This window comes from Humulus lupulus, chromosome 3 (assembly GCF_963169125.1).
Source record: "Humulus lupulus chromosome 3, drHumLupu1.1, whole genome shotgun sequence".
NCBI classification, from domain to species: Eukaryota; Viridiplantae; Streptophyta; class Magnoliopsida; order Rosales; family Cannabaceae; genus Humulus; species Humulus lupulus.
Genome location: NC_084795.1, coordinates 21,330,180 through 21,347,071, shown reverse-complemented (window position 1 = coordinate 21,347,071; position 16,892 = coordinate 21,330,180). Strand labels below are relative to the sequence as shown.

At 33.7% G+C, this 16,892-nt stretch overlaps 1 protein-coding gene and 1 non-coding gene across 2 annotated transcripts; both read left to right on the top strand.

Annotated features, from left to right (window-relative positions):
• Positions 1 to 8,093: 8,093 nt before the first annotated feature.
• Positions 8,094 to 10,850, top strand: LOC133823766 (stemmadenine O-acetyltransferase-like). Its single transcript, XM_062256616.1, has 2 exons — positions 8,094 to 8,192; positions 9,510 to 10,850. Exons 1-2 carry the CDS (start codon positions 8,094 to 8,096, stop codon positions 10,848 to 10,850), a joined length of 1,440 nt encoding a protein of 479 aa, XP_062112600.1.
• Positions 10,851 to 11,481: 631 nt separating this feature from the next.
• Positions 11,482 to 11,553, top strand: TRNAW-CCA (transfer RNA tryptophan (anticodon CCA)). Its single transcript has one exon. It is a non-coding gene; the product is annotated as a tRNA-Trp (tRNA).
• Positions 11,554 to 16,892: the final 5,339 nt, after the last annotated feature.

Genomic DNA, 16,892 nt, shown 5'->3' with positions numbered 1-16,892 from the left:
GAGAACATGAGAAACTCTTACAGCATGTGGCCTGTGATACTTGTCCCATACAACTTGTCGCCGTGGAAGTGCATGAAACCACAGTCATTAATGTTGTCTATTCTAATTCTAGGTCCTTCTTCACCTAGAAAAGATATCGATGTCTATATGAGACCTTTGCTTGACGAGTTGAAGAAGTTATGGGTGAATGGTGTCGAGACAAAAGATGCATAAAATAGTACCTTATTCAATATGCGTACAGCAATCTTGTGGACCATTAACGACTACCCAGCTTATGTTATGATGTCTGGGTGGAGCACAAAAGGGTACAAGGCGTGCCCCACATGCAATGAAGAAACTCCTTCTGTAGGGATTAGAAGTAAAATTGCATACATTGGCCATAGGAGGTTACTTGATATGGATCATGAATGGAGGAGCACACGAGCACTATTTGACGATAACAAGGAACTCAGGCCACCACCGAAAGATTACTCTGGTGATGATGTGTTGGAGCAATTAGAGAATTTACAGATTAGACATCCTGGGAAACACAAAGAATTTGGTGGTGTGAAATGCAAAAGGGCTCCGATTAAACTTAATTGGTCGAAGAAGGGCATATTTTTCGAGCTTGATTATTGGAAGGAATTATTGTTGAGGCATAACTTGGACGTAATGCACATTGAGAAGAATGTTTGCGACAGTGTCTTGGAAACTTTGTTGAACTTAGAGGGAAAATCTAAAGACACTAACAAGGCAACACTTGATCTAGTAGACATGAAAATTAGGGAAAAACTCCACCTCCACAAAGAGGGAAACAAGTGGAAGAAACTGCATGCCAGTTTCACCCTCAGTGTCCCGAAGTGTCGAGTTTTCTGTGAATTTGTGAAGTCAGTTGAATTCCCGGACGGTTTTGCTGCAAACCTTTCGAAGAATGTCAATGTCAATGATGGCAAGATAACTGGGCTAAAATCACACAATTGCCACGTGTTGTTTCAGTAGTTGTTGCCCGCCGCAATTAGGTCGTTTTTGGTTCCTGAAGTTCGAAAGCCAATTATTGAGTTGTGCGGTTTTTTCAAAAAACTTTGTTCACAGACATTGAATGTGAAAGACCTTGAGAAGATGGAGACAGACATTATCACCATTTTATGCAAGTTGGAAATGATATTTCCTCCAGCATTTTTCGACATTATGGTGCATTTGGTTTTGCATCTTTCGAAAGAGGCAATTCTTGGCGGTCCCGTGCACTTTAGGTGGATGTATCCCATTGAATGTTCGATGGTGGTTTATAAACAGTATGTAAGAAATCGTGCACGCCCGGAAGGTTCAATCGCAGAAGCTTACGTGGTCAACGAGCCCTTAACCTTTTGCTCAATGTACCTCCGGGGGGTTGAGACTCGATTCAATCGACCTGAGAGGAATGACGATCGCGTTGAATCCCAACCAAATCGGGAATATTCTATTTATAAGGCTGTTGGTCGTCCATTTGGTAAGAAATCAAGTATGCTCCTCAATCCGCAGTTAAAGCAAAAGGCTGAGTGGTATATCTTGAATAATTGTGCCGAAATTAAGGAGTACCTTAGGTGTGTTTTCTAGTCTTTTTTCAATAAATTTTTTTGGTTTATATACCGAGTAAAGGCAAAAATCATAACATTGTTTTCCATTTGTAGTGAGCATATGGATGAATTAAGAAGACAGGGGGGCTCGAATCTTGAAGTTCAACAAGAAGCTGATTTTCCTCAGTGGTTCAAAGAAAGAGTATGTATATTAGTCAATTCTTTTCCGAAACCCCACTTAATCAATCCAAAACTAACTTTCAATATTAATGTTGATAGGTGAACGGTTTGCATGAGTCAACACCTACTGAAGTGAATAATGAATTGTATGCTCTCGCAAACAAATCAAGCGACACCGTATTCTTATATCCAGGGATGATAGTGAATGGTGTGAAATTTATGATTCATGGTCGTGATATGAAGCTTAAAACACAAAATTGCAGTGTAATGGTGCCAAGTGAGGAAGGAGTGAACTACTATGGAGTTCTAGAAGAAATAATTGAATTATCCTAATTGATGGGTTACAGTGTTGTCCTATTCAAGTGTAGATGGTTCAATACAAGTAAAATTAAAGTGGAATCCAATTTTACGAGCGTATATGTGAAGGAAGAATGTTATAAAGATGATCCTTTCATTCTCGCATCTCAAGCGAAGTTGGTGTATTATCTTCGAGATGTGAAAAATGGGGATGATTGGAGGCTCGTTAATGAATACATTCCGAGGAATGTATGGGATTTCTCAAATTCTGATGTTGATGATACTGAGACCACAAATGATATACCAATATTGCAAGAAGTTAATTCTTCTTCATTTCAGTTGTGGGTAGAACTTCCAATTTTTTATAATCTTCAGTATGATCGGGTTGATGTCCATGCCACTGAAGTGTACAACATCGATGATTTGGTTGGCGAAGGTTCAGATGAATTTGTTGTCGATGATGAAGTTGAATTTGAAGATGACACGTTGGCCAAGTATGAAGACGATGAGTATGACGACAATGTTCTAGTCGATAGTGATAGTGGTAGTGATGTTCGTAATGATGTTGTAGTTAGTGATGATGAGGACAATGATATGTAATTTAAACAAGTATATGTAACTTTTTTATTTATTTCAATGAAAAATTTATTTATTATCATTAATTAATGATAGTATCAGATATAGGTACACATGCACCTATTGGATGCCTTGGGGATAATTAATGTATTTATATACTGGTTCTCATTTTTTCAAGATATTTGATGAAATATCTTGAAGAAATGAGAATTACTACATGATGGCTTACTATCTCCAAGGGATCCACTAGGTCGGAATAGGGTAGGTTGGGAAAGACAATAAGTAATCAAATGTTAATTTTATAACAAAAAACAATAGTGATGCACCTAGTGGATGCCTTGGGGATAGCCAATATATTCATGTACTGCTCCTCATTTTTTCAAGATGTTTGAGAAACATTTTGAAAAAATGAGGAGAACTACATGACTGCTTACTATCTCCAAGGGATCCACTAGGTCGGAATGAGGTAGGTTTGGAAATACCATAAGTAATAAAATGTTAATTTTATATATATATATATATATTTATATATATATATAAAGTAATAGACATGCACCTAGTGGATGCCTTGAGGATAGCCAATGTATTCATGTACTATACCTCATTTTTTTCAAGATTTTTGAGAAACATCTTGAAAAAATGTGGAAAAGTACATGACTGCTTACTATCTCCAAGGGATCCACTAGGTTGGAATAGGGTAGGTTGGGAAAGACCATAATGAATAAATGTTAATTTTATAACAAAAAATAACAGACATACATAATTTGAATTAGTTAATTAATGAATATTTTAATGTAGAATGGCCGAACCAAGTAATGACACAGGTGGTGGCTCCAAGAGGAGCAGGGGAGCTTATTACAATGCCAATATCGAGAAGGAGCTGGCCACCAAAAAAGTTAGTCATTTGAAAGTAGAGTTTGATGCACAAACTGGAAAAGTTATTCAAACGTACGGCAAGTGGTTCAACAATTACATGGCTCGTTATTTGCGTAACACTGTACCCCCAACTACACTAGCTTGGGAACAAGTAAAACCAGCTGATATCCAAGTTATTCGAAATAGGCTATCTGTAAGCATTTTTTAAACCTTTAATAACTCACTATTAAATATTTTGTCTATCTTCATAATATTTTAACAAATTCCAAATTTAATTGTGATTTTAGGACAAATTCATGTATCCACAAGACAATCTAGTAATCAACGATGCCATGGTAAGACAAATGCAAAAACATCTGACTGATTGGCGCCACACGATGAAGAAACACTAAGTAGAGGTTGGAGGAGAGGTGGACAACGAGAGAGCGAAGTCAAAACCTTTTGGGTCAATTACTTCTTTTGATTGGGCAATTCTATGCGATTTTTGGGTTTCTGATTCTCAGGAGGTATGCTGTAGATTTTACATTAATTTTTAATTATAAAATTACAATCTAGATTAATGAGTACTATTTTCTGTTTGAAGCGTATATCGAAGAAAAATAAAGAAGCTCAAGCAAAAATGACCATACCAGGAGGACACGGTTCCAAATCCATCGTTGCCCATGTTTATGATCACATAAATTATAATAACCTATATCCTTACATTTACGAAAATATTATAAATGTCACAATGTTTAAATAATTTTCTTTTTAGATAGACCTATCTACTGGCGAGCTCCCGAGCATGATCGACACATTCGAGCACCTCCACAAGAAGAAGGATAAGTGGATTAGTGATGTAGCGGTGACAAAACATGTAAGTTGCATAACCTTAACTAATTTATGATCATTTAACTTTAAAAAAGTTTAGTAAATAATTAATAAATATTAATTATTAATTGGTTGTTGTCAATTAGTAATTATTTATTAATTATTAATTAAATTTTTAACAATTAAATCTTTATAATCTATGTGCCAATATTTTTATGATTAATGATTGTGGACTAAGATAAAAAAAAGAATGTAACTAATGTTGTCCCCGTATCAGGGAGCTTGTGGGCTAAAGTAAATTTGGTCATGAAAATTCATATCTAAATCAAAACACATGCAAATATAGTTGATGTATATGTTTAGAGACGTAAATTCCCCATTAATGGAATTAACTGCACTTACTGTATATATCAACAACATCTTCATGATTTTGATTTAGATATGGATTTTCATGACCAAATGTACTTTAGCCTACTTGCTCCCTGATATAGGAACAAAATTAATTACATTTTTTTTCAATCACTGGTCTGCAGTCATTAATGATAGGATGTTGGCAGATAGAAAATAAAGTTATATTTTATATGTTGTTATATTAAAACTTTATAAGTTAGGTTTTCAAATAATGTTATATTGGAATTCGAGATACGTGCTTTTTTATTGTGCAGACTGAGATGACCGAGCGTCGAGCATCGCAGAGTACGGCCCCTGTATCATCTGCTGCTTCTTGTGTTGGCGATAATGTCGACGGTCAGTTCCCGATTGATATGGATATTGTCACGGATGTCCTTGGACCCCGCTCGCGTTATAAGAAAGGGTTTGGGGGGTTGCCTAGGTTGAAGGCAATCGGCGCAAAGAGGGCAGCATCTTCATCAACTTCTCAAATGTCTGGGCAATTGCCACCTGAAGTGGACACCATTTTGCAGCAAAATCAAGACATTATGCTAGAAAATCTGAACCTAACACTACAACAAATTTGATATACAATGACTCCCTACAATGTCTTACACCATTGGTGTAAGACATTAAAACTTATCAGGGGTTTTAAATGTCTAATGGTGTAAGACATTGAAAGTTTATATCAATGGCTACAATTGGAAGACATTAAAAATGGTGGAAGACGTTGGAAATAGGCTGGGGAAGTGTTCATGGGTACATCCAATGTCTCCCACAGGGAGACGTGGGACACGTGGCACGTCTCCCAGTGGGAGACGTTGGATGTACAGGGGAGTACATTCAACATCTCCTAGTGGGAGACGTGCCACGTGTCTCACATCTCTTAGTGGGAGACATTGGATGTATAGGGGAGTACATCCAACGTCTCCCACTGGGAGACGTGGGACACGTGGCACGTCTCCCAGTGGGAAACGTCTCCCACTGGGAGACGTGCCACGTGTCCCACGTCTCCCAGTGGGAGACGTTGGATGTGCTCCCTTTTATATTACTAAAATTTCAGCCTTCGTCTTCCTCACAATTCACGAACCCGAGAGCAAAACCAGAGGAGAGAAACCGAATTGGGGCTGCGTTTTTAGGGTTCTAAGGTAAGTTTTTTTTTTTTTCTTCTTGATTTTTAGTTAATTATTTTGCAAATAAATCATAGGTTTTGCATTAGGATGAGTAATATACATGATTTTGTGTTAGTTTTACATTTTTATGCATTTTTTTATATACATTGTAGGATTTTGTGGTTTTTTCATGGAATTTTTTTAGGGATTTATGATTTTTTAGTTTTTTTTTTAATTTAACCTATCACATTGTATAGATTTCATTAGAGTATATATGTTCATGATTTTTTTAATTTTTTATCATTTTTTATTTCGAAATTTATATATATTTTTGTATATTTGAATTTTTTTTTTTAAATTGTAACTATTTTGTTATATATATAGTTATGTTAAAATAAATTTATAAAATAATTTATAAAATATAAATATGTGAAAATTTTTATGTTTTTGTTGATTATTAAGGTTATGAAATTTTATATTGATTTTTTGTTGAGGTTATAATTAGTGGCACATTGGGATTTTTTTTATTTGTTTACCAATATCATTTACTATTATTAGATATTTAGTGATATTTTTTTAGTAATGTTTAACATATTAATTAATTTAATTTCATAGGTTGTGATTTTTGTGGTGAGATTTTAGAGAGTATTTTGCATCAAAATTCCTATATCAATCACACATTTGAGGTAATTAAGTTTCTAAAATTACAATAATACGTTATATATTGCTAGATATTTAGTGATGTTTTATTTATTATTTATTAATTTAATTTTATTGGTTTGTGGATTTAATAGCGAATTTGATTACTAAGTGAAGTAATTTTGCTAGCTTTTGGATTATTAACTGCAAGAGGTACATATATATTCTCTTACTTCTACTTTTAATATTATTAAAAAAATGTTAGAGGAGTTTGAATATCTTAAATATTCATCCATAGTGAAGTAGGTTCTGAGATTAAAATTGTGTGCTGCGATGATAACAAAAGGTTTAAAACTTGTGTGTTTTAGTGAAGTAGGTTCTGAGAAATTTGGTTGTGTGTTGCGGAGCTATAAGGAAGAAACTTATTGTATGCTGTTTGAATTGTTTGTTTTGCTATTCACATGCAGATGGTTAGGTTACTATTATAGGGGAAATGCTGCCCAGTTTTATCTAGGATAATAAATAATTAGTTTAATATAGACATCCTATAAGAAAGAAACTTATTTTATGTTGTTTGAATTGTTTGTTTTGTTATACACATGCAGATGGTTAGGTCACTATTGAACATGCGAGTCTCGGGCATTACTTGAGAACGGTATTATTAATTAAAATTTACAAATTATTTTTGAAACTATAAATGTAATCAAATAATTAATTAATATATTTTACTTTATATTTCTTGCAGCTAACAATCACATCAAATACATAGGCACAAATTGATGAGTTGCGACAAGAATGGGTGACATATATGTTGCCGATAATCCAAAGTTACCGACATCGTTGATAGATTTTTATTTTTATTTTTTAACTCTTTCTTCATACACAATGCAATATTTGTTCATTTTGAATATGTCTAACAAATATTATATTTCTTGTATATGTCTAACAAATATATTTTTTTATTTCAATTTAATTGATTATTAAATCAATTTATATTTAGATTAAAATAATTTCAATTTAAATTAAAATAATTTCAATTTAAATTAATATTATTTCAATTTAATTAATTATTAAATCAAATTAAAATAATATTAATTATATGTCTAACAAATATATTTTTTTCTTTCAATTTAATTGATTATTAAATCAATTTAAATTTAGATTAAAATAATTTCAATTTAAATTAATATTATTTCAATTTAATTAATTATTAAATCAAATTAAAATAATATTAATTATAAATTTATTTAATTTATTTTTTTAAATAGGAGAGACTTTCAATGTCTCCCATTGGGAGACGTGGGAAGTGACTCACCTCTCCCAATGGGAGACGTTGGATGTCTCCTAGGGACTTCCCACGTCTCCCATTGGGAGAGGTGAGTCACTTCCCATGTCTCCCAATGGGAGAGGTGGAAAGTCAACGTTTGACTTTCAACCTCTCCCAATGGGAGACGTGGGAAGTGAGGCACGTCTCCCAATGGGAGACGTGAGAAATATACCTACAATGACCCTAGCAGCAACGTCTCCCCAATTGGGAGACATTGTAGACTTCCAATGTCTCCCAATTAAAGTCATAAAACATCTATTTTGTTGTAGTGTAAAGAAGCATACGACTAAACTTGAGAGTCGTCAACGGCGTCAAGATGTCCTGCTCAGTGCTTTGTTGAAGCAGGTTGGTGAAATGGCTCCCGATTTTACTGTCGACTTACCAGAACAGGATCCGGATGAGGACGATGATTCTGACGGGGGCGATGATACTGATGGGGGCGGGGATGATGAGGTGGGCAGTACTCATTTCTAGAACTTTTTATTTATTTATTTACAGTTTAATTTACTAAACTACTTTTATATTTTCATGTTTGGTGGAGACAATAAATATTAATAGTTGTAATTTTTTTTATTTATTTATAAAATTTTAATTTTAATTTTAATTTTATTTCTAATTAAATAATATTACTAAAAAATTAAATAATTATTAATATATTAAAATCAAAATTTATTAATTAATATTAATATATTGAAAATAAAATTAGTAATATAATAAAAAAAATTATTTAAAAAATACTTTTACCGGTGCAAAATTACGTCGGCAAAAGTCTCAACCCTCACTACATATATACACCTTTCCCGGCACAAAAACGCGCCACTAAAAGAGTCATCTTTTGCCAACGCATTTTTGCGCTGCTAAAAGTTTTTTCCACAACAACACGACAAATTTTTTTGCCAGCGCATCCTTACTTTTCCCGGCGCATTTTTTCATCGCCAAAAGATACCATTGCCAGCGCATTACGTTTTGCGTCTGAAAAAGTGCAATTAGCGATGGGGGTACGTCACGGACTTTTGCCGGGGCAAATTTGCGTCGGCAAAATCCATATGGCTTTTGCCGACGCAAAACCTTACTTTTGTCGGCGCAAATTTGCGCCAGCAAAAGTGAAGTTTTTTGTAGTGATAGAGTGCAACACGTAGCTTACAAGAGAATGCTAAAATGACACACATGTTATCTTTCCTTCGTGGCATTCTTGTAATAAAGGCTATGTATCATGTGCATTCTCATTGTTGGACAATTCCTTTTTTAACCCCGTTTATTATTTTACGCGTCTACACATACAATATTCAATTATTGATTTGCTTGATTAATTAGGACATTATTCATAGAGATACAAATGATGTCTCAACAATGATAATTTAATAAATTAATGCTATAGTTATCTAATATTAAACAGTACTACTAATTGTACTATAAAAGTCATTATATATATTTAAAGATTAAGACCTTTAATTTGTCTTAAAGTCGTTTAAGTTACAATGAAAATCTGGAAACGTCAAATTATTAGATTAGGTAGTAATAAATTTTAGTTTGAAACAATTTCGCTCATTAGTAGCTATCAGATTAAATTGGAGTCTTTACAATAATCTACTATATGATAGTACCTGTTGTTCAAAATTCTTTTTCAAATGACGTAGCACTATAGCTCCCTCTTGCTCTGAAAATGTATATATAATTTATATATATATAAGTGAGATGATACACATACATGCGTATATAGAATTACTACGTACGTACACTTAATAAAGTTGTGTGAAAATGCTGGTGCAGGTAATGTCCAATGAAATGATCAAACCCTTATCTTCCACTCCTGCCCATCTCCGTCGTTACAAGCTCTCTTTGCTCGACCAACTATGTCCCAAAGCGTATCTTTCTTTTATCTACTTCTACGAAACAAACAACAATACCAGTACTGAGTCAAACATCGCTGACGACATATCCAACAAGCTTAAGAAATCCTTGTCCCAAGTCCTAACCCTTTACTACCCACTAGCAGGAACATTCACAGACGAAAACTACGTCAACTGCAACGACAATGGAGTTCTATTCGTGGAAGCGCGTGCACTGAAGAGCCAACTCACTGATGATCTCAAGAATAAACCAAGTACCACCCCATGTGAGCTCAACGAGTTCCTTCCTTTCCAACTCGATCAACTCACCGAGTTGCCCCTTGGCATCCAGCTCAACATCTTCGAAAGCGGAGGAGTCGCCATTGGAGTATGCCTGTCCCATCGCCTCGTAGATGATTTGTCCAGCCTCTTCTTCATCAAAAACTGGATGGCCATTGCTCGCGGCGATGAGGGTGCCGTAGTCCGACCAGAACTCGTTTCCGCTGCCTCTCTCATTCCACCAAAAGATATGGCCAGTTACGACCCATCTCAGGTCGTCCAAAAGAGCAACACAGTCATAACGAAGAGGTTCGTGTTTAATGCTTGTAAGGTGGAAGCTCTTAGGGCAAAATATGAAGAGAAAACCAACCAAGAAAACAGCCCTAAATGGAGACTTTCGACTATGGAAGCCTTATCTGCTTTCATATGGAGCCGTTTCGTGGCTGCAACTAAAATAGTGCCAGAACCAGCTTTCAACATCCGCACGATACATCACACTGTGAATCTTCGTCCAATGTTTGATCCGCCATTGCCACCACATTCTTTTGGAAACTTTTACACTTCTTCTGTAACCATTCCTCCCTTGAGTAGCAGTTCTTCTAGCAAAGAAGAGGACTGTAATTATGGATTGGCAAGGGCCATAGGAGAGGACATACGAAAGATCAATAAGGAAGATGTAGAAAATCTTCGCAGTGTGGGAGATGAGTTTATGGATTCTCTCAAGAAAGGTACCGAGATATTCGTGAAGGGAGATATGGTGTCATTAGTCTTCACTAGTGTGTGTGGCTTTCCTGCCTATGAAGCTGACTTTGGACTAGGAAAGCCCACGTGGGTGAGCTCAGGTGCTCGGTGCTTCAAGAATGTCATTGCTTTTCTGGACAATATAATGGGCGATGGAGTACTAGAGGCTTATATTTGTTTCAAGCCAAAAGACATGGCCAAATTTGAAGTTGATAAAGAGTTTCTTGCCCTCGTAATTTCTCCAACTGATGCGTCCACCTAGCTAGCTATATATATTTCATCATAATAAAATATGTATCTGTCTTAATTAATAAAATGTCAGTACCCAGTGGCCAGTCGTTAATTAATGTTTAAAGCATAATTATGTTGTGTTTATGAGTTTGTGATGTTTAAATTGTAGCTGGCACTGATCATTATTCTAGCTAGTTAATTTGTGATGCTTCCGGTTGAAAAAAAACACACACACACATAACGATTCCAAAAAGTAGATAAAAATAGAGATTATATGCTAATTGAGAAGCTTAGACATTAAAAGACAAATGCTACGTATTGTCTCTATAACACTCTATTTCTAAAGAGTGTTGCTATTTGGCACCTTAAGGTGTCCAACACCACATGAGGTGTCATTCTATGATTGGTTAGCGATACCCCATAATACTTATTAAATTCAAACAAGTGGGACCCAATATTATTGCACCAATAGCGATAATCCACCTACTTGTAGTGTTGGGCCCCTTAGCAATTCTCATTCCTAAATCGTCAATTCGCAAGAAATAAGGCCTTTACCGTCCCTTACTTTAGAAAATTAATCAAAGACAAATATGGGCATGGCTAGAACAATCAAATGACTTAAAACAATTATATATTTATAAACAGAGAATGTAACATAAAGTGGATCCGTGGCGCAATGGTAGCGCGTCTGACTCCAGATCAGAAGGTTGCGTGTTCGATTCACGTCGGGTTCAAAACCCAGTTTTGTAAAAAAATTATATTCTAATTAATTTTTCTGCTTAGACTTAATTAATAAATAATAATTAAAAAAAAACGAACCAGCAATTACATATTTTTCCCATAAACATAGTCTATTTGTAATTGTAATTTGTAATTCATTTCTCCTTTAAAAAAGTACTCCTATAAAAAAAGTTACATATATTACTATTTCACAGCTTGATATTATTTAATAAATTATGTAATCATAGTAGTTGTATTGTTTCAATATTAGTTTTTCTCACTTACTACATTTTGTTCTACTGAAGTATTCTGTTATTCTAATTTCTGTAGGTTTAAAGTGATGTTATTGTGTTATTTAATGTTATTGGTTATTTGACTTTGAGTATTGTTAAGTCTTCTCAAAATTGTTAAAAACTATTACAAATGATCAAGTATGAAGTGCTAGTAACAAATAAGTTTTAATTTTTATTATAATTATAGGGTGAAATATTTAATTTTGAATTATTTTTTAACATATTAATGTTATTATTTTTTCTTTATTTCAATTATTTTTTGTTGACAAAGGACCAAATACTCATTAATAAGAAACTTTTTATTTCATTCTTAAAAGTTTAATACTCATATTAATTTTATTTTTTTATAATTTTTGTAGGTTATATTGTATATCCAAGAAGAATGTGTGAATTTAAAGATATGTTATTGGTAATATTTGTACTTCACAGATAAATTTTTTCTTTTATCCATTATAATTGTTGTGATATTTAGTATTATTGTCCATTAAATTTTATCATTAATTCAATTTAATTAATTAATGTTATTTTTTTGTATGTTAATTTTATTTTATAGGTTACTTCTCAGTTATACAAGAAGAATGTGTGGCGCTGGATTTGATTCTTTGAGCTATATCTTCTTGTGGATGTTGAGACACATATTGTTATTTTAGCAATTGTATCCATTTTTGCTAAGAGAACTACATTCTACAATAAACGTGGGTTTTTGATAGAAGTTATAACAAGTTTGTTATTTAAATTTTTAGAAATACATGATTTGTTGGTTCATGATTAACTGTATATACTCTTCATATAGAAATACAACTTGTTTAATTAGAAAATATCCCTCATTTACTCGGGATAGTTAGATATTAAGAATTCTACATCAATTAAGTTATTTGCTTTTTTTTTCTTTTACCGAATACGCATGAGTAAATGCTCAGTTGCACAATAAAATTCAAAAAAATGCAAGAACTTTACGAGTTAACCAACAAAAAAAAAATCCAGATTCGTTACATTTCTATATAATTATCATTATTATTTTTGTAGAACAAGACAACACATCTAAAATAAACATAATTTTTATTATTATAAATATTATTACACAAAAACCTAAAAACACTTTAATTGACCACAAAAACCTAAAACCACTTTAATTGACCACAAAAACATACATATGAATGAAGCCTTAGGCACCTTTTTCTTTACAAACACTTCATAACACTCCCTCAGTTATATTTATTAACTATAAATTTCAACTTTAATCACATACACTTGCACAAACTCTTGGTTTGAACTCAGGACTCGTACACTTCTCCAACAGACCAAGTCCCTTATTTTTATTTATTTTATTATTATTTTTTTAAATAAACCAAGTCCTTTATTGAATATACTACTCAACAAGTCGGTGAAATGAACCTACTTTTATGTGTGATAAAGTGCTGGCTAAATAATTGGTAAGCCACACATATATGTATCTTCTATGTATAAAAAGTGCGAATATCAGAATTTTTTTGTTTTAATAGTTTTTTATTTTTTTTCCGTTAACTTAAACGGAGTATTCTTATATTTAACAGAATATTCTTATATTTAACGGTAGATTATAAACATGATTTAAACTTAAATAAATGAATAATTAAACAAATTAAAATATGATATTTTTGAGATATTTTACAATAATAATTATTTAGAATTAATAAAATCATATATTTTATAATTTAAATAAAATTTAATTAAACTTAAACTTAATATTATATTAAATATATAATATATATTCTTTTGTTGTCACTCTCAAATTCAAAAACTAGAACATACATAAACTTAAACAAAAAAAATTAAGAAATTTCGTATTTTAATGTTACCAACATTATATTTAATTGAATCAATTAATTAAATGCGGAATAAAAAGTTAGTACTAGAACATATATTTTGTAGCTAAAACAACGATTCTGTAACTACAAAAATACATAACAGAATGATAAAACATAAAAATAAAAAACACACAGAGTTTTTTTACGTGGTGTCAATATCCTTTTAGATATTTCTAGTCTACGGGGCCACGCCCAGAGATAAGATTCATTAATAAAGTTTATCAAAAATTCAAAGTATTTGACTTAAGCAAAGATTAGACTCCCTCTAATTTTATGCCACAAGCTTGATGAATGAACCTTGCTGAAACTTCAAGAACTCGAACTCCCTTCGATTTTCTTGAAGAATACTTGCTTCCTCCTGATGCAAGACTAGGATGAACCTTCTCCCGAAGGTTTTGCTCTTTGCTCTTCTCTTTGTTGAATTGTTTCAATACACAAAACACATACAAAGACACAATATAACAGAGGTATAGCCAAACCACTAACCTCTACATAAGAAACACTTTTTTTCTAAAGATGTAAAATAAGTTTAAGAATAGACAAAACAGTTAACCTAGGCAAGGCTGCTATGGTAAGTATTTATACACAAACATACTCACATAAGACAGCATTTACTAGGTCTGAACGCACACAACTCACTAGAAAATATTTCATTAAATAACCAATCAATTACATTGAATAATCCATGATCTGAGGAAATAGATAGACTGTCTGTAGCTACAATTCAGTCTATATCAAAGCTGTCATTGCAAGATCCTGTCTTCAGTTTTAATGAGGATCAATCCGATCCTATCTATTGAAATCTGGCCATAAGAATCAGGTTGTCAAATAAAATTAGCCAGATATAAAATAAATCAACATTTATTATTTGATATTCATATGTTAAAAGCTAAGTATATGGTCAAACCTTCTATAAATAGAATAGATTAATATAATTAGCTTTTAATATAATCAGAACATAAATGTGAATAGAATAAAAATGAAATAATCTTCAATTGAATGCCGAGATTACAAGAAATAAATCAAAAAATATTTTGTCAAATATAATTTGCCAAAAATAGAATTTACAATCTTCCCCTTTGGCACTTTGATTGACAAAATATTTTGGATGTAAACACCCAAGAAGAATCTGCAAAGAAGAAATATTAGAAACAATGAGAGTATGCAATACTCCCCCTCCACATAAGAGTTACTAACACATAAAACAAACAAACATGTTAACTTTTAAAGAAAAAGTTTAACATAACAACTCCCCCTGAATATAAGGTCCAGAGTTGTAACCAATAACAAAAAAATAAACACTACTCCCCCTCTTTGTCTATAAATTTGCCAAAGAAAACAAAAAACAAAAGAAAAGACCACAAGAAAAAAACACAAGGTTCAACATGACAGAAATACAAATCATGCAGCAAGAAACTTCTTAATAGAACTGTGGTGTTGAAGGATAGAAGCTTGGCCCTCCTCCAATTTACCCAACTAATGGGTAACCTTGGCAATTTTTGTCTGAACAAATTGAAAAGTTGGAGCTACAGATGGTGATCATGAATTTGCAGGAGAAGCAGCACGTACAAGTGGCAAAGATATTCCTTTAGGCTGCTTAGAAGATTCAAACTTCTCAGAGTGTTTGAAAGCCATTACAGACACAAGAGGCTCTTCAGATTTAGTGTCCAAGATCAGCTCCTTCTGTGAAGACAACACTTTATAGATCAAGTTAAGAAAAAGCAAATTTAACTTCCTATGATTTCCCTTGCGCAAGGCCACATTCTGATCTAAAATCATGCCAGCTAGATCAATTGGAGCATCGCTTGTGAGCTTAAACAACAAGAAGGCTAATTCTTGGAATACCACAACCATGTTGGAAGATGGCAACCAATTCAAAAGAGCAAACCTCATTAGTGCAGCATGGTGATAGGCGAGATGAGCAAAATGGACAGTATCATGGGTGTTCTAGGTAACGGTTCGTCCAATGATTTCAGACAAAACCACATCTTTGTCAAATGGCACCTCGATGGAATCAACATCTACAGGAAAACTGAGTGTAGCATCAATATCTTGTGCAGTAAAAGAATACCAATGATCTCTAACATAGACTTTCCCAAACATGCAAGAATTTTTGTTAAGAAACTCATCATTAAGTTTAGCATAAAATTCTTTGACCACCCTATCAACATAACCAGTAAAGCCATCTATAGTATTCATCCAACCCCTCTCTTGAACTATTTTTAGAACCCCATAAACCCTATGAGCATCAATATCAAAAATTTTCTCAACAATGAATTTTCGAGAAGCATAAAGACTCGTGTGCCTTTCATTGTCATTAAAGCAGAAAAAATGAGAATGTGGAGAAAAATCTTCGAGTATACCAGACTTTTGGGCCTTTTTAGTAACAGGAGTAGAGGGGGTTATTTCCAGAGGTTGTTTGCCTGTAGATTTCTGCTTGTCTTGAATAGGAGGCCCTAGAGACACACCTTCAGGTTCTAAAGCTACAAAACGGTCTTTTGAAGGTTCACTTTCATTAGGAGTCTCTAATTCCTCAGGTTGGGTTTCTGTATTCAAGCCTTCACTAGGATCAAATTCAGATTCTGAGTCACTCTTATCGCCACCCTTAGATTTAGTTGTTGACACAGAAGGTAGATTTGCTTTGGGACGAGCAGCCAAGGGAGTTGAGACATCCAAACAACGTTTAGAGCGTCTATCAGATCGAAGAGTATAGAGCTTTTTAGATCCAGAAGGAGGTGGAGAGAATACTGGTGGGAAGACTACAGTGCTGGGTTTTTCTCCTCCAGAACCGTTAGACCGAGATGTAGAAACCTCCTTTGAAGATGAAGACTTGGGACTTGAGTGCGCAGATGAGGAGGTCTCTTGAGGGTCATTACCACCCTAACCCGGAGTAGCAGAAGAGATTAAAGAGGCGGACTGAGATGGTTTCTCATTCAAGTTGAGTACCTTTTTCCGAGCTTGACCCCTTGTTCTTCCTTGAAGGTTTTGCCATAGCAGGAGACTCAATTGGGACTTTGACCGAGCATTTTGTACGAGCAGGACGCCTGGAACCGCCAATAGTTTTGGTCTTAGCCATTCCTGAAAAACAAAAGAAAAAGAACCAGAGAAACCACAAGCACACTAGAAGAGAAGGAGAAGCTGAGAAGAAGAAATAGGAAATGAGAATGATAGATCTGATCGTGGGTTAGGGGTTTAAGAAGAGAAGGAGTGGGT